The sequence below is a fragment of the Mobula birostris genome, chromosome 11 (assembly GCF_030028105.1).
Source record: "Mobula birostris isolate sMobBir1 chromosome 11, sMobBir1.hap1, whole genome shotgun sequence".
Classification (NCBI taxonomy): Eukaryota; Metazoa; Chordata; class Chondrichthyes; order Myliobatiformes; family Myliobatidae; genus Mobula; species Mobula birostris.
The window spans coordinates 10,634,634-10,653,244 of record NC_092380.1 but is presented as its reverse complement, the minus strand read 5'-3'; the positions used below and the strand labels follow the sequence as shown (position 1 = coordinate 10,653,244).

At 43.0% G+C, this 18,611-nt stretch overlaps 1 protein-coding gene across 1 annotated transcript in view; it reads right to left on the bottom strand.

Moving 5' to 3' along the window:
• Window positions 1-2,041: 2,041 nt before the first annotated feature.
• josd1 (Josephin domain containing 1) overlaps window positions 2,042-18,611 on the bottom strand; it is a 50,968-nt gene continuing 34,398 nt past the window's right edge. Inside the window, exons 3-4 of the mRNA XM_072271622.1 lie at window positions 11,986-12,180; window positions 2,042-7,066 (exon numbers count right to left, since the gene is read on the bottom strand). Coding sequence (XP_072127723.1) covers window positions 6,967-7,066; window positions 11,986-12,180 — 295 coding nt within the window. The 3' untranslated portion in view covers window positions 2,042-6,966. The remainder of the gene's footprint in view (window positions 7,067-11,985; window positions 12,181-18,611) is intronic.

Below are 18,611 nucleotides of genomic sequence, written 5' to 3'. Positions count from 1 at the left end.
TTCAAACCACTTTTTATAATACATGCTGGTAGTTATGTATTTATGCATATTTTATTCCGTTTCAGTAGTTTAGCTTTTACATTTATTTTTAAGATAATTCTTTATAACTGAATGTTGTTTTTATTGTTGCATGTCACACAAACATACAACTGCAAATTTCTAACACGTAAGTATACGGTGGCCACTTTATTAGGTATCCTGGGTCATTATGGCAATCAGCCAATCATGTGGCAGCGACACCACAGGTAAGAGCATGCCAACATGGTCAAGAGGTTCAGACCAAACAACAGAATGGGGAAGACGTGTTCTGAGTGACTTTGACTAGGACGATTTTTGGTGCCAGACATGGTGGTTTGCGTTTCTCAGACACTGCAGATCTCTCGGGAGTCTCTCGTGTTTACAGAGAATGGTGCAAGAAACAAAAAAAATCCTGTGAATGGCGGTTCTGTGGATGAAAACGCCTCGTTAATGTGAGAAGTCAGTGAGAATTGTCAGACTGGTTCAAGACGGCAACAGCAACTCATATAACCACACGTTGCAACAGTGGTGTACAGAAGAGCATACTGGATTGCACAGAATATCGAACCATAAAATGGATGGGCTCCAGCAGCAGATGACCACAAACATATTCTCAGTGGCCACTTTATTAGGTATAGGTACCTAATGGAGTGGCCTCTGCATGTAGATGATGAATAAAGTTGATTCCTGATCCTTCTCAACAGAGGCATAAGCACCAGCAGGCATTTAAACAGTATTCCATGATATGCAATCAGTTGAGACCCTTGCAGGTTTACAAAAACCTGGTGAGATTAATGTTGGATGGCTGGGCATCCAAATGCTGACTTATTCAAGTCAGTTTTATTATCCCAAAAGTTACATAAGTAAGTTCCTGCCCATCTGATCTCAGTGTTCATAATTGATCCTTCAATCAACTGCTTAACTGTACCCAGTATATCTTTTGAAGTAACGTCTCAGAGGATTGCCATCTTGCTATGGTGGAGAGGCTTGTGAGGTCCTGACACACTGAAAGCGACACTGTCTGGAGTTTAGCCTTCTAAGCAATTAGCTCCTGGTGGGGTCACCCATTGCTGGTAAGATCAAGGGGAAGGTTCCAGACGAAGAGCGATGCAACCAAGACCTCAACAGTGGAGCTGGTGGATGTTGATGCATCTGGAGTATTGCATACAGTTCTGGTCGCCTCACCATTGAAAAGATGTTGAAGCTTTGGCGAAAGCACAGAACCATTTTACCAGGATACTGCCTGGCTTAGAGGGCATGTGCTGGATAAACCTTGGTTTGCTTTCTCTGGAGTGGTGGAGGCTGAGGGGAAATCTGATAGAGGTTTACAAGATTATGAGAGGCATAGATAGACTGGACAGGGAATATCTATTTCCCAGGGTTAAAATGCCTAACAGCAGAGGGCATGCATTGAAGGCGAGAGGGGGTAGGTTCAAAGGGGATGTGAGGGATTAAGTTGTTTTTTTTTACTCAGGAAGTGTTGGATTCCTGGAATGTGTTCCCTGGTATGGCGGTGGAGCCAAATACATTAGAAGCTTTTAAGAGACGTTTGGATAGGCACATAGATGTAAGGCAGGTGGATGGATATGGACGTTGTGTAGATAGGAGAGATTGATGTTTTGGGTGTTTTAGATTTGCTTTTCAGCTGGTTCGGCCCATTCCTGTGCTGTAGTGTTCTATGTTCTATACAATAGCGATAAAGATGGAGAAAGGCTACAGCGGTGAAGATATCTTGCACTTCATGCCATTTAGACTCTGACCACAGACCCTGACTGTGTGGTGGCTGTCCATGCACCCAGCTCTGCACTTTAAACGAAACAATACACAGGCTTTCTCCTTTAAGGGAATTCACCCGAACATCCAGTTTATGTGGACCCTGGATGGGTCTCGAGAGCCACTTGAAAACACAACAGACAACACCTTCGGAGAGCATCACGCTCGGCTCGAGTGATCGTAGTACTGAAACGAGGGCAGATTCTCCGTACATATTACAACAGTTGGAATAACGTTATTCAAACAGAAGTTGATTGCCAAGAAAAGTTTAATAGCCAACTTTTCTCAAACATTTTTTTTTAATCTTACATATGAAGGCCACAAAAACCAATAGCAATTTCATATTTAAACAAATTGATGGAAACTTTTACTGAAACATAGGAGTTAGAGCAGGAGCAGGCCAGATGTATCCTGGAACCTGCTCCAAATCAATGTGTATTATTTTCTTTTAAGTACCACAACACAAAGTAGATGATGATGGTATCTGTCAAGTAGAAATGTATAATTTTATTTTTCTGTGGCCTGAGAATTTTGAAACAAAAGAATCCTTACAATTACCCAAAACATAGTGTTTATTATACAGCTTAGCAATTTTTCTCCCTCGCAAATACAAGGGGTAAGAAACAGTGACAGGATGGTAATATCACAGAAATACGTACTGATTTAATTCGTGCCTGCAATCATGCCAGGTTCTGTGTTAGCTATCTTTAAATTTATTTTGATTTCTAAAGTGCAGAGGCAGTAGAGATATGCACGTTTGGAGCCCCTGTTGGACATCTGCTGATTGCTCAGGGACCCTATTTCCCTGTTGACTCCAGTTAATGGGGAAAGAGAAACAAAGATGATCTGGGAACTGCCGAGTCACCTTTCTGAACATATTAACCCTAATGACTGCCCCCTCCTAAAATGAGGGGATCAAAGGTAACCCCAGCATCTAAATCGAGAGACTGAATGCTAAGCGCATTTCCTTCCAGTTCAGTGTTATGGTCTGTGCCAATATAAAAGATAAAGGCGTTGACACTTTGGTCACATCCAGAAATGCTGGGTTTCTGCAACAAAAGATTCAGATTTATAGGCACTACTCGTCAGGCATGTGAGAAAAAACTCCATTACTTAACAGATCTTTTCTTCACACATAATCTTCTTGCAACAAATTCCTCCAAACCTTACATAAACCGTTCCTACCTCCCACCCCAACATTATCTACAATACTGACTCATCCCATACAGATCACCATTTCCAATCTGCAGATATCATCTCCTGAACGCAATCTACTGATACCATCTCTATAATCCATTCAATGTACAGAGATCACGTGCAAAAGAGCTTCCACGCTGTGCTCAGAGCACACAACCTTCACATTCTGTCTCCAAAGGCTGCCCTTTTTAACCTAATCAACATCACCTCCAGATCGACAAGAAACAAGACAGGACCGTCTAAACTTTCCAGCTCTCCTAGCTAAAAGGACAAGCAGTAGAAACACCAAGTAAAGGTTGTCCTCCAAGCCACAGACACCGGCCTGATAATATCTCACTGTTCCTTCACCGTCACTGGATCATATTCTTGAACTCTCTCCTCACAGCATAGTCATTACCACACCTCAAGGACTGCAGCAGTTCAGGAGGGCGGGATACCATCACCTTTGCCAGGGCAATCAAACGCTGGCTCAACCTGCAAAGCCCCCATTGCTCGAATTAAAATAAACTACACACACACACACACACACACACACACTCTTACATGTGCAAAAGTAGATTCACCCGCTATTCTTCCAGAAGCTGACAGTGCTAATATGATCAAGCATGAGGAGTCTTCCCATTTTAAGTGACAGTAACATGAGGGGAAAAAAGGGATTGAGAAGGTATTCAGCTGCAATTCTCTCTTCATTTTCAGCTAAGTTAGGAAAAAAAACCCCTTCAGGAACAGAGTTAGAACAATGGCTGGTATATGGAACAAATAAACAATCTTCCCCAACGGTAACAAGACCGGGTGTTCAGAAGGTTTTAGTTTTTTAAGGAGGTAAGAGGTTCGATTTGTTAATATAAATCCTGTTGTTGAAGAGAGAAAGCGTTGACATAATAATGATGATTCCCGGCCAATATGTTTGCTTCAACTAAAACTAGATTGTACCAGCAGCAGATGAGCATCCACTTCCTCTTGGGCTCAATAGTCCCGAGAGATTTTCAGATTTGGATTTATTGCTACGGTCTAGATGTTGGCTTCTTATTGAAATGTCAATAGTACAGTTAACCCACTTGTTCTGCTTTTCTCTCTCTCTGCTGCTCCAAACAAGTTTCAATGAAATCTTTTTTGCATCTGGTTGCTTGATCGTTCCTTAACCTCAAGTGACAATAAGCCCAAATCTTTGAAAACTTCATGAGAAACAAACTAATGACCTGGGTTCATTGCACTGAATCCTGAATGACTCGAGGCCTACACAGACACTTGGAAAACACTGTTTAGCTCGACCAGCTGAGTCTAAGCAGCAGCCTTACTCAGGGACTGACTCGACACACTGTTGCTCTGATAATAAACCGCGAGGTGAAGCGGGGTGAGCGGACAAAATTATTGCTTTCTAGGGCGTTAGCTCAAGGGCATGCAAACATCTCTCACCATTGCTGAGTTTGCTCATCAGAAGCTGGGTCAGAGAAGTGAACCAAGGGAACTCCCTTCTCCGTGGGTTTTCTTCAAAATACATATTCATTATCTAACCAAATCCTCTGGGTATCTCATTCTATCTTTAGCTCTCAGTAAACAGAGGCAAATTTATAAAGTGTGAAGTGAAGGAATCACTGGGTTCTTTAATGTCATCCCTTCTACACTTCACAAGACTGTGAAACATTTCAGGGCAACCCAAGGTTGGGAAAGCTACTATAGAAATATACATCTTCTGTGCCCTCTATTTGGATGTTAATGGGAGGGCTTTAATTTAGCTAAATAAGCAGTCATTTTTGAACCACACAATGCAGTCTTCGTGTGCATCTTGATGCATTTCTCTCCTCTGTCATCTTCTGTCCATTAACGTGTGGGGTCAAGTCCATCTGGAAGATCAGAATATTGAAGGACAGAGGGATCATGCTTTTCATTGTCCTCTGATCACTCTTGCAACACATAATTTTGCTGTCTACTTGGATAGTATGGAGAGGATTTTAGTTTGCAGTCATTTTGGAAGGACACTATCTACAAGTTACTGACTGAAGGAGAAGACATCAACAGTGCCAATTCCAGGGAAGCCTATCCCAGAGTGCCCATGTACCCAGTCAGAGGGGCAAGCCTCATTAAGAACAAAACAATGTCTGTAGCCAAATGTGCCTTGACTGATAAGCGTTACTCATGTTCCTCGATCTTCTGAAGAGATTAGCTTCCACTACTTTCCTCAGCTATAGACAATTGACATCCAAGGAAATTTGCCCCAGTTGCTACTGGAGAGGCATCTTTCCAAAATTGCATCATTTAACCAGAATCTTAAAAAGAAACTCAACGTGACCTAGGGAATCCAAATTCACCGAGTCACACTATCCATAGGACAAGGCAAAGCAAGACGAAGGGATGATTCTTCTTGCCCTGGATGTAGCCGGACTTGACACCATACAGAATATGGAGGAGGGAAACGTAGGGACAGATCAGGTGTCTGACCTACTGGCAAACCCTACTAGTGCAAGTATACACCCTTAACCTCTAGAACTATTCCATTCAGCCTGCAGCTCTTGATGACTACCTGCAGCTGCAGTGATTCAGCTCTAATATTTACTTAAATTAGATAAAACCTTCAGCTTCTGTGACTTTAGAAACTCTATCAATGGATTGTCAAAACATTTTTTAAGGTGCCAAAAGTGTGCCTAATTGTTCTACGCGACATATTATCGCATCTTCCCACATTATTTTGGTAGGTGGTAGACCAAGTTATAAGCTCTGATTTTTGTTGTTGACTGTCCTCTGATATGGTTTTGGGCTTGGGGGTGGGGGGGGGGGTGAATGATAAGCTCTAACCCAGCCCTCCAAGCCAAGATCGGTTGACTTTATACTCTGTGTGGCAGGGACTTAAATCTCGTGGGGGTACGTAGGGGACCTACCCATCCTTGGAGATGGACGTCACCTAGTGTGAAGTACTTCAAGTAATGGGGCATTTGAATTGCACAGAAAAACTCATAGGCAGTAACGCACTACACATTTTTAAACAAGCTACAAAGCAATTAGGAACCCTTTATCAACAGGATCCCAACTGTGCCCTCTACTCTTGACCAGATTGTCAATGTGACCACCGAAGTTTAGTGTCCATTTTAAGAAACAAAGAGCCAAAACAATTTAGAACTTGATTTGTCACTAAGTCTGAGTGCAAAGGCCAAATGGACAAAAAAGGGACAATTTTGGCCAACATAAGCATCCTCCCAGTCATCTATATATTAGTAACACCATTGGCAATAATCTCTTTTTGGTTTCCTAATGTTACAGCAAGTGTTTAGAAATCTAATCCTTTTTAATTCTCAACTAGAGAACATTAGCAAGCTGTGCAGGGGCAGAAATACAAAATCATGCATCAGCTCTGAAGGTTTATCACATTAGTTGTTTTTCTCTCTCATTCTCTTTCCGGAGATGCTGCCCAAAAAGCTGAGAGCTTGCAGCATCTTCTGTGTTTCTGAGAAGATCCTCCACAACAGGGGTTCCCAACCTGGGGTCAATGGACCCCTTGCTTAATGGGATTGGCCATTGGCATAAAAAAAGGTTGGGAACTCCTGCTCTAGAAGGAGCCTAGTGAGACATTAATGGGAAGGGGAGCATGCTGCTCAATTGAATTTTTGCTTTAATTTAGCCTTGGCCCCAGAGGTCAAGTGTTACCTGGCCTGCCTTAATCTTGTACTAACTTTCGATATTTATACATAATACACTTTTTCTTTACTAAAGCAACAAGACAAAAACAAAACACTTACTGTCCCTCATCAAGTTTTCCCACACAGAGTAGTTTATATATATAATTTTTTGTTTAAAAAAAGCACCAGCTCTTGTGTAGGATACTTTAGGCCACCGAATCATTTTAAGATATGCAGACCTGAAATAAAATGTACTTTTTTCCTCTGATAAAATTTTCTTTATGCATTGTGGCTGAAAGTTCGGATCTGTCCATTGAACGCAGAGCTGTAGTGGCTACAAAGACAGGTTTGATTGAGATTCCTCGCGTCAACCATCTATCCTCCAGCTCTGGTGAACTTCCACCTCCTCGCTTACGACTAAGAGAAGTTCACAGTTCTTCCCCCTTAGCTGGTGTTTCAGGAACTTCCTGTGGAAAGATTGAAAATACAGAATTGGGCATTTGTGGAAAAAGGATTCTCAAGGTTATAGCTGAAACTGGAAAGAGACTATCACATAGTTATTACATCTGCTGCAAATCTCATTTTTGCACTTTATAGTACAATTCCCCCAAAGAGGAAGCTCATATTTCCCCCTCTCTCCAATGTTTTACATCTCTGGTCTTCACAGACTGATGGGCCAAATGGATCTTGCTGCACTAGTCCATGAAGAGGGCTTGAGCCCAGGAATTGGGAGAGCAGATTAACATCGCAGCGAAGCACACAACACAGCACCACAACTAATACAATGAACTCTCTCAACAAACTGCAATCTTGGCGGGTCATAGAACACTGTAGCACAGTACAGCCGAGTTGGTGAATGAATTGCGCAAGCTGAGCCGGTTAGAGGGTCTTCAGGGTCGGACTTGGCGCATGAACTGCTGGAGTCAAGTTGGTTAGAGAATCGCCTGAGCAGAGTTGGTCAGTGAATCACTGGGGCCAGACTTAATGCATGAACCATTGTAGCCGAGTTGGTTATACAGGCTCATCAGCCCACAATGTTGTGCCGACCTTTTAACCTACACTTAGATTAATCTAATCCTTCCTTCCTTCCTAGCCCATTTTTCTATCATCCTGGGGTCAGAGATCCACAGGAGTCCAAGTTGAGGCTGGAGGTCAAAGTCCGAAGGTTGAAGTCCTTATATCTGGAGGTTGGAGGCCTAATGCCTGAGAGTCTGGGGTCAAGAATTAGAGGTCAGAGGCTTGGAAGAGTCCTGTCCGCGGGTTGGGGGCCACTCCGTGTGTGAGAGTGGGAAAGGGGCTTGCTCACGGTTGTTTAGTTTTTGTTGCTGTCACTTGCGTTATTCTGCCGAACGTGGCGTCGGAATGCACGGTGACACTTGTGGGCTGCCCCCAGCACAGCGCTAGGTTGTGTTGGAGGTCGTTGATGCAAACGATGCACATCACTGCAGGTTTCGACGCACATGCAATAAATAAATCTGTATCTGAATCTGGAGTTTACAGCTGTGGCTGAAAGTGTGCTCTCCACACCTCAGACCCCTCGTTTCCATGATGGAGCATGAATTCTGCTCCTTATCTTATCTCACAACCCAATCATCTGTCGGCTCACAGCTGATGACAACCACCCTATGATGATTGAACTCTAATGGTCACAAGAGTGCTGGACAGCACACTGAGGTGGCCATCACACTTTGAGCCTTGGAACCAGTCAGATATCTGTAGAGGAGAACAGAGCTGAGGGACGGCGTCATTGGGTGGGCCTGGAAGCGTAGCACTTAGTGTACTGCTGTTACAGCTCCAGTGAATTCTGGTCTAATTCTGCTGCTGTCGATGAGCAGTTTGTACGCTCTCTCCCAGTAGGTTTCCTCCAGGTGCTCTGCATTCCTCCCATGTTCCAAAGATGCACGCGTTTGTAGGTTAATTGGTCACATGACTATTGAGAGACAATTTCATAGAGGTATACAAAATTATGAGGGGTATAGATAGAGTAAATAGATAGCAGGCTTTTTCCACTAAGGTTGGGTGGGACGACAACCAAAGGTCATGGGTTAAGGGTGAAAGGTGAAAAATTTAAGGGGAACATGAGGGGAAACTTCTTCACTCAAAAGGGTTGAGTGTGTAGAACGAGCTGCCGGCACAGGTGGTGCTTGTGAGCTCAGTTTCAATCTTTAAGAGAAGTTTGGATAGGTGCGTGGATGGTGGCGGTATGGAGGGCTATGGTCCTGGTGCAGGTAGATGGGAGTAGGCAGTTTAAATGGTTTAGCATGGGCTAGATGGGCCAAAGGGCCAGTTTCTGTGCTGTACTTTGCTACGACTCTATGACATGGGTGTAACTGAGCTGCACAGGCTTGTTGTACTGGAAAGGGCTGTTACCGTGCTGTATCGCTAAATTTTTAAAACTCCTCTATTGATAAATGGCCATTCAAGATAGCCAGTTGTGCTTGTAAAGTAACTCATTACACAAAGCACAGTTAAAAGCTACACAGTGGTATATTAGGGGAGGAGACTGGGATGGCTGGTCAGTTACCATTCTACCATTTGCGATCAGTGCATCTATCTCACTGGCTCTGCCATTGCTTCTGGTCACGGAGTGGTGACGCAGGACTGCAAGCTCGTGGCCATCGCAGAGGTTGCCATGGAGAATGGTTTAAGGATAAGGATTAGCTTTTAGTTGTCACACGTACATCGAAACACACAGTAAACTGCGTTGTTTGTGCAAATTAAACCTGCAAGGATTGCGCTGGGCAGCCCCGCTTCCAGTGCCAACACACCATGCCCACAACTCACTGACCCTAACTGCACGTCTTTGGAAAGTGGGAGGAACCCACGCGGTCACAGGGAGAACGTACAAACTCCTTACAGACAGCAGTGGGGATGGGGTTTCATAATTACATCTGGTGCTGGGAAGTGTTGCATGTACCACTACATTACTGTACCACCCAGGGCCCAGAGGTGAGACACGGAAACTCATCAGCACTCCTGATCGAGGTCAGGGCAGACTCACCTTCCTCCTTCAACATTTTCTTAATGCCAGAATGAAGGGCAAGAGGAGGCCAAAATTCCTGACTTACGTATGTAAATAGTTGTGATATACCAGTTATCACTGTCTGCTATGGGGGGCACTGCACAGGATCAAAGTAAGCTGCAGAGAGTTGTAAACTCAGTCAGCTCCATCATGGGCACCAGCTTCCGTAGCATCCAGGACATCTTCAAGGAGCGATGCCTCAGGAAGACAGCGTCCATCGTTAAGGACCCCCACCACCCGGGCCATGCTTGTTCTCATTACTATCATCAGGGAGGAGGTACAGGAGCCTGAAGGCACACACTCAATGATTCAGGAACAGCTCCTTCCCCTCTGCCATCTGATTTCTGAATGGACACTGAACCCATGAACATTAATTCACTACTTCTTAAAAAAAAAAAAAATTCCCCTCAGTTATTAAGCATTGTACTGCTGCTGCAAGCTAACAAATTTCATGATATTAAACCTGATTCTGATTCTGGAGTGTACGAACTTGTTAAATACAATCCAGTGAACAAAAATAATTTGAACCAGTGCTGATGCCTCAGTATCTTGCAACCAGAGTGCCGCCCCACACCGCCTCCTACTCCCGGTGGGGGATGTTACATCTATTTTGTCTGCTTTGCTTGCAGGGAATTTTCCCAATTAACGCATCTTGTTCCACACCCGGGTCTCCGGTGCTGCGAAGCAGCAAGCTTACTATTTGTGCCATTGTGTCAAGGAGATGGCGGCAATGCTCAGTTGGCTAAATCCCTCTAAATGTAAACACCCCCGCCACGTTCCCTCAGCAAAACAGTAATCACAGGGTCTGGACTATATACATATATGTTTTCCATGACTGTTTTACTGATATCCTACCTGTGCTTACTACAGACATCCCAACCTGCAAAAACTCATTTCAGGGAGGTAGCACCATCAATTTGCGGGAGACTTCTGGGAGAGGTGGGATGTCTGCAATAGGGTAGCTCCTTAGCAGCTAGCCAGCTAGTTTAAATAACGTTAGCTATGCTAATGAACGAGTGACACCTGTTAAACTCACCTCAACATGTCTTTTACAGTCTTAACCCACCATGGGCAATAGAAGAGTCACTGTTGCAAACAGTGCAGCGAGCAACACTGTCATTATTTTTGACCCCTATTAGGCAGGGGTACACTTTAGTGTAGTCTGGGGTGACGTACGTTTTATATTTTCTTTTTCTGGAACTCTCTGCCATGGCGCGCTCTCGCTCGCTCTCTCTCTCGCGTGCTCTCTCTCTCGTTCTTGCGCTCTCTCTTGCTTTCTCTCGCTCGCTCTCAAAAAAATTGATTTCCATGATATTGTATATAACTTGCGGGCATCAGGGAGCCACTATTAATATGCGGGAGACTCCCGGAACTTTCGGGAGAGGTGGGATGTCTGTTACTATCTTGTATGTGTGAGAGCTAGGCCTCAAGCCATGGTGTCGCCTGTTTACAGTGCCGGGAGAAAGGTGTCAGAGCCAGTGAGCTCCACCAGAGGCAGTGTGGCGCAGTGTCTAGGCTGGAGTTGATGCTGCCTCCCCCCCGCCCCCCCAGTGTTTGCTCCGCAGAAGACAAGCTCTGTTGTTGTCTGCAAATTTGGGCGGTGTTGGATGGCTTGAGTCTGGACTTCTTTATTGAGTGGCTGCACCTTTCTATCTTACACGTGTTTTGTGTGCCTTGTGCTGTGTATGACTGCTGGTTCTGTGTTTTGTACCTTGACCCCTAAACTTGAACTGAATATACACCCAGTGGCCACTTTATCAGGTACAGGAGTGGAAACCGGAGTGCTCTTCTGCCGCTGCAGCTCACCCTCTTCAAGGTTCGACATGTTGTGCGTTCAGAGATGCCTCTTGCACACCACGTTGTAACGTGTGGTTATTTGAGTTGCCGTTGCCTTCCTGTCAGCTTGAAACAGTCTACCCATTCTCCTCTGACCTCTCTCATTGACAAAGTGTTTTCGCCCACAGAACTGTTGCTCACTGGATGGCTTTTTTTTTTGCACCCTTCTCAGTAAATTCTGGAGACTGTTATGTGTGAAAATCCCAACAGATCAGCTGTTTCTGAGTTGCTTAAACCATCTCATCTGGCACCAACAGTCATTCCACGATCAAAGTCACTTAATCACATTTCTCCTCCGTTCTGATGTCTGGTCTGAACAATAGCTGAACCTGTTAACCATGTCTGCATGCTTTTATGCATTGAGTTGTTGCCACATGATTGGCTGATTGCACCTATTAAAGTGGCCGCTCAATGACGTCACCTTTAAGACTAGGCCAGACCCAAGTGACACAGAGATTACTGTATGTTTAACATATCTTCATTCGCTGGCAAAAGCCGTCATTCACTGCACTGCCCGTGACCACTCACCTGAGCTCGTCCTCGTTGCCAATCTGGTCTGGCAACTTCAGCTTCGAGTCAAGGTTGTAGTAGATTCCTGCGACTTCGCGTACGCCAATCCAGTGCTGCCGCTTGAGGGGAAGTTTCACGGGACCCCAACACAAACTGGAGGGGATGTTCATGATAAAGCCCATCACATTTGACAGGGCGATTGTATTAACATCTCTGAGGAACAAAAAAAGAAAGGAAATATTTCAGAAGGCAAAGGGACACAATTAAGAGCAGCTCTAGAAACTCCAAGCGCTTTGGGATGCTTGACCAGGTCTTAAGATGGTTTCTTTTACTAATATTTTGCCTGTGACATTTTCAAAGAGTAGGTGGTTTCCTGTAACTTGGGGTTAAGAACTAGCAAAAAAAAAGCAACAGGAAAGTAGTGTCAAAAGAGAGACATTGCAGAGTTTTGAAAGGACCTTTTGGTTACAGAAACATTCACTAACAGAGAGCTGTAGTCATCTTCAGCAACGTACATTTATAAGGAACACTGATAGGTTAATGTGCAAAATTACAATCTGTTGTGCTTGAAAACTACCGCGATCAGAAGGTTCATTTCCCACTCATAAGGTCATAAGATATAGGATCAGAAGTAGGTCATTTGGCCCACCGAGTCTGATCCATTTTTCCTCTCTGCCCCAATCTCCTGGCTCCTCCTGTATCCATTCATACCTTGACCAATCAAGAATCTATCAATCTCTACCTTAAATATACCCAATGACTTGGCCTCCACAGTCGCCTGTGGCAACAAATTCCACATATTCAACCACTCTCTGGCTAAAGAAATTCTCCCTCATCTGTTCTATTTTGAGGTTATATCCTCTGGACTCTCCCACCATAGGAAACATTCTCTCCACGTCCACTCTATAGGTTTCAATTAAGTCACCCCTCATTTTTATGAATTCTAGTGAATACAGGTCCAGGGCTATCAAATGCTCTTCATATGACAAACCATTCCAATCCTAAAATCATTTTTTGTGAACCGTCTTTGAACCCTCTCTGGTGTCAGCACATCCTGTTCACAATACTCAGAAGAGGCCTCACCAGTGCCTTATAAAGCCTCAACATTAGAGTTTACAGATTTTAACTAGTAGGATAGTCAGAACTTAACTGTCAACTTTTAGGAGAGGAAACAGGTTATTTCCATATGTCATAGCTTTGTCTGAAAAGTGATCATCATGTGGGTTCCCAGAACAGAGATTAATGATGCATCATGTTTGCTCTGATGAAAGTTGCAAGTCTTTGAGCTTTGTGAGTAAGTAAAACTAATAACATATGACTTCATTGCTGTGTGCTGATGTGAACTGGAGACTCCATGCACCTATGAAGCCAGGAAGGAACACAATGGGATACAGGCAGAGGGTCAGTCCTGAGCCAGAAAGGCGGAGACCCTGAGAATCACGGCATAATAAACCCTACTGACAGCTGCAGAATTGGCATAACTCTGGACTGCAGCAGCAATCCTTTCCTCTGGAGTCACTGTCATTATTATTACGTGCTGTGTCATACGACGCGGCCGATCACAGTCTTTCCATGACCATGATTGTTCTTGGCAAACTTTTCAGCAGAAAGTGGTTTGTCATTGCCTTCTTCTGGGCAGTGCCTTTACAAGACGGGTGACTCCAGCCATGACCAAGATCTCCATCCCTTCACAGACATCCCCTCTGCAACTTAAAGACTTTTTTTTTTCCCCTCACTGTTCCATTTCTGTTAAGTAGAAACTTAACAGTATCTCCGGCTTTTTTTTAAATTTCAGATCTTCACCATCTTTGCTTTTCAGTTACCAGTCCTCAGGCTCAGACCAGCTTCAGTTTCGACAAAGTTCAGTTTTAATTTTACATTTCAGTACAGGGATTGCGTCAGACTAGCTAACATCCCACTAGAATTACTCTCACTGTCACCTCGAGATAATGGATTGGCCACATAGGAGCAAGACGAGAAGAAATCTCTTCATGCCGATTTATTTATTTATTTATTTATTTTTAAAGAGTTGTCTAGCTTGGGGGGAGTCATTCATTATATTTAAAGCTGAGATTGATACAGCTCGGTGCACAGAATGGATGAGGAAATAGGCTTGAGCTACAGAACTGGAAGAGCAAGTTTCTGGGAAGTATGACTTAATGCTTTTCATATGCTCATATAGTCTAGTGTGCAGCAACTGGGAAGACATCAGCAGTGAATCAGTGGCTTCAGGGTTATAGATAAGGAAACAGGTTCACTACCCAGCCTCCAATAAATTACAAAGGCCGCTTAGAAGCTGGAGGCTATCTGCCCTGATGAAATCATCAATAAATTAACGCAAACCAACTTTCAAAGCTCAAATGTAGGTTCTCAGAACTCTGACGCAGAGTTAACATGCTGAGCGCATTACATGCGCTTGCATCATTTCCAGATGAGCCCCACAGTGACAGTGATGCTGCTGATGACTTTTATCTTAACAAGGGCACAAGGAGCCTTCGGTAAAACGATTCACATCAGCTACTAGTCCGCACCAGAGCTGGAATTTATAAAGGCGGATATTTTGTCAGGCGTAAAGCCGTTCTGCAGAGAAAAAGGCAGAGGGTTCATCCCTGCTTTCATAAACACCATACAAACACTCAATATTGCAGCACTTTCACTGTGCAGTTTAACACAGTGACTCACTGTTTTTGCAAACAAATCCAGTTGTGTTTTTTTGTGTTTGTGTGTATAGGGAGATTTTACATTCCACTCCCACCAGGGAAGAGGCTATGTATGCAGCATCCACGTCAGGACCACTAGACTTAAAAATCAGTGACATCCCCCAAGTCGGTAGGCTGATCAACACCTCCATCCATAATCAACTCCACCACCACTACATACACATCACCTAGTGTCACTTTATGTACATACAGTCTATGCATAAAAGGGTTACTCATACGTTGTGTTTTATTCGATTGCTTTTGTATTTACTTTCGTTTGATTTTATCGTGTTCTTTATGCTTAGTGTTTTTGTTAATACTGCGTCGAATCTGGGGATTACAAACATTTTGTTCTCCATTAAACTCATGTACTGAGGAATTACAATAAACATTCTTGAATATTGGTCTTGAACTGTGATACCAGAATCAGGTTTAATATCACCAGCATATGTTGTGAAACTTGCTACCTTAGCAGCAGCAGTACAATGGTAAACGTAGGAAAAAAATAATAGTAATATATATGTAGATTAAATAGTTACATTAAAAATAGTGGTGCAAAAACAGAAAGAAAAATCTACTTCTGGGGCACCTTCAAGGGTGAACTCAAAGTGGCGCAGCTCGATGGACACGATTAAATTTTCCCGTTTTAGCCTGCTACAGCTGAGAACCACAACTGATATCACTTTCTCAATACCACAGCAAAATTAAAGAAATTACTTCAGGTGATCTGGACAAGTTCAGTAGCAATCCGTTGCGTCATTATCGTCAGTTTAAAAAGAAGCATGTGTCGTCAAATGGTGACCTGTCGTATTTCCCTGTGAGACTACTGAAAGCAATTAGACCCATGATGAGCGATGATATTTGCTTCTTGTATCGAATCCCATTTGTTTCATGCATCTGTTCTATTCATACACTGCACTACCAGGATCAGATAAATCACAGGTACTTAAATTACCAGCTTGTCCAAGCCAGAACAGAAATTGCCCCGGAATTCCTCGTCAATCACTGATGTAAACATCTGGTCTTGCCGTTATGTTCCGATTTCTAAGTGGACATTGAACCCATGAGCACTACTCTCTACTTCTTTTATTTCTGTGTTTTTGCACTACTTATTTTAATAACTACTTAATATACATATATATACTGAATGTATTTCAGTCTTTTTCTATATTTATCATTAGATTATGAAGTCACGCAGTCCTCTTTTATTGTCATTTAGTAATGCATGCATTAAGAAATGATACAATATTTCCTCCGGTGTGGTATCACAAAACACAGGACAGACCAAGACTGAAAAAACTGACAAAACCACATAATTATAACGTATAGTTACAACGGTGCAACAATACCATAACTTGATGAAGCCCATGAGCACAGTAAAAGTTCAAAGTCTCTCAAATGTCCCACATCTCACGCAGATGGGAGAAGGAAGAAAAACTCTCCCTGCCATGCTGACCACAGTCTGACTCTGAGTCATCCGAAAACTTCGAGCTCTGATCAGCTCTCCGACACAGAGTACTGAGCGCCATCTCTGTCCGAATGATTCGACCTCAATCTCGGTCGCCAACAGCAGGCAAAGCCGGGGATTTTGAGGCCTACCCTCCGAAAGACTCCCGACCATGCAGTAATGACAGCAGCGAACAAGCGTTTCAGAAATTCCTCCAGATGTTCCTCTGTGCTTTCACGTCCGTCTCCATCAAATCAGAATTGTCCATGGCCCCTATTTAACGGATATGATATCATTTTTCACTGGAGGGCTGCGCACGCGCAGCGCGCTGCTCTCTCTCCTCCCGCCATTTGAAATTTGAAATTAACAAATTTCACAACATATGCCGGTGATATTAAACCTGATTCTGATATTTTATCCTTCACAATCCTGTACCACACTGCAACTTAGAGAAATACTCTGATAATGTTGGAGAAATTTTGAACAATCAGGTAGCTCTGCTGTAATGCATATCAGTTTAAATATGATTGATGGATTAGGAAACACTAAATGTGTTATGTGTTCTGCACTGATTATAGCAAGAGTGGGAAAACCTATTTAAACTTCTGTTTTGCTAACAACAAGACTTGCTGCAATATTAGGTTCTTAAGAACATAACCACTGCATCGTAATGGGTTTGAACGGAAAATCCTACAAAAGGTAGTGGATCCAGTACATCATTGGTAAAGCCCTCCCAATTACTGAACACATCTACATGAAATGCTGTCGTAGGAAAGCAGCATCCATTATCAGGAATCCCCACTACCCAGGCCAGGCTCATTTCTTGCCTCTGCCATCAGATAGAAGATACAAGTGCCTCAGGACCCACACCACCAGGTTCAAGAACAGTTACAAGCCCTCAACCATCAGGCTCTTGAATAGAAGGGGATAATTACACTCACTTGCCCCATCATTGAGATGCTCCCACAACCAATGATCTCACTTTAAGGACTCTTTATCTCATACTCTTGTTATTTATTGCTACTTATTTGTTTTTGCATTTGCACAGTTTCTTGTCTTCTGCACTCTGGTTGATCTTTCATTGATCCTGTTATAGTTATTGTATAGATTTGCTGAGTATGCCCACAGGAAAATGAATCTCAGGGTTGTAAATGGTGACATATATGTACTTTCACAATAACATTTACTTTGAAATTTAGTAAAATTTCTTGTACATGAATATTACAATTAGGAGCAGTAGACCAATCAGTTTCTCTAGATGCCCAGACATTTAATTACATTATGGTCAATCTGATGGCAATCTGAGTTATTCATTCCTGTCCATCTCCATAACCATTCACACTTTGCTTATCAAGAAACCATCTACCTCCGTTTTCAAATTATTCAGAGGCACAGCTTCCTCCGCACTATGAGGAAGAGTATTCCAAACTCACAACTCTGAGGAAGAGGAAGGAGGCAACCCCCTAATTTTACATAGTAGCCCCTGGTTTTGGATTCTCTCACAAGAGGAAACATCCTCCTCACATCCACTTTACTAAGGCCTCTCAGGATCTTGTCTGCTTCAGACAAGTCTTCCCTCACTCTTTTGAACTACAGTAGATGCAAGTCTATTGTTTGCTCCCTTTGAGATAAGATAACCTTCCTATTCCAGATATTAGTCCAGTGGGCCTTCCCGGAACTGCTTCCCATGCATTCACAGATAGATCAATGCCATACTCCGTGTGTTCTCCCAAACGCTCTTTATATCTTAACCTCCTGGCTTTGTATTCAACCCTTTCACAATAAATGATTGCATTTCATTTCATTAACATTTCTGATTACTGACTGTACTTGCATACTCGTCTTTTGTAAATCATATTCCTAGACTTGCAAAACTCTCTGCATCTCAGAGCTCTGCAATCTCTTAACATTTTAGATAATATTCTTACTTCCCGCAAATGCTCACATACTCTAACATTTGCTAGATCTTCAAACATTCCCTTAAAATATATGAATATCTTTGAAGCCTCCTTAGGCTGTGAACATTTGCTTTCTTTATCTTTGTACGTGGCTCATTTATTTTCCTCTCAATCTCTTGCCTTCTCGCTTTTTAAACCTATACACTCTTGATACCCAACTCTGGGAAAAAGACTGAGTGAGTTCACCCCATCTATGCCCCTAACAGGTGTGGCACATGGAGAGGCACATGAATATGCAGGGATAGAGGGAAATTGATCAAGTGCAGGCAGATAGGTTTAGTTTAATTTGGCACAGTAGGCCAAAGGGCCTGTTTCTGTACTGTTCTGTTTTATCTTCTATTTCATTACAGCTAGATTTGGGAACAGCTTCTTTCCAACTGTGATAAGACTGCTGAACAGATCCTGACCCGGATCTGGGCCGTACCCTCCAAATATCCGGACCTGCCTCTCGGTTTTTTTGCACTACCTTACTTTCTGTTTTTCTATTTTCTATTTATGATTTAAAATTTAAATTTTTAATATTTACTATTGATTTGTAAT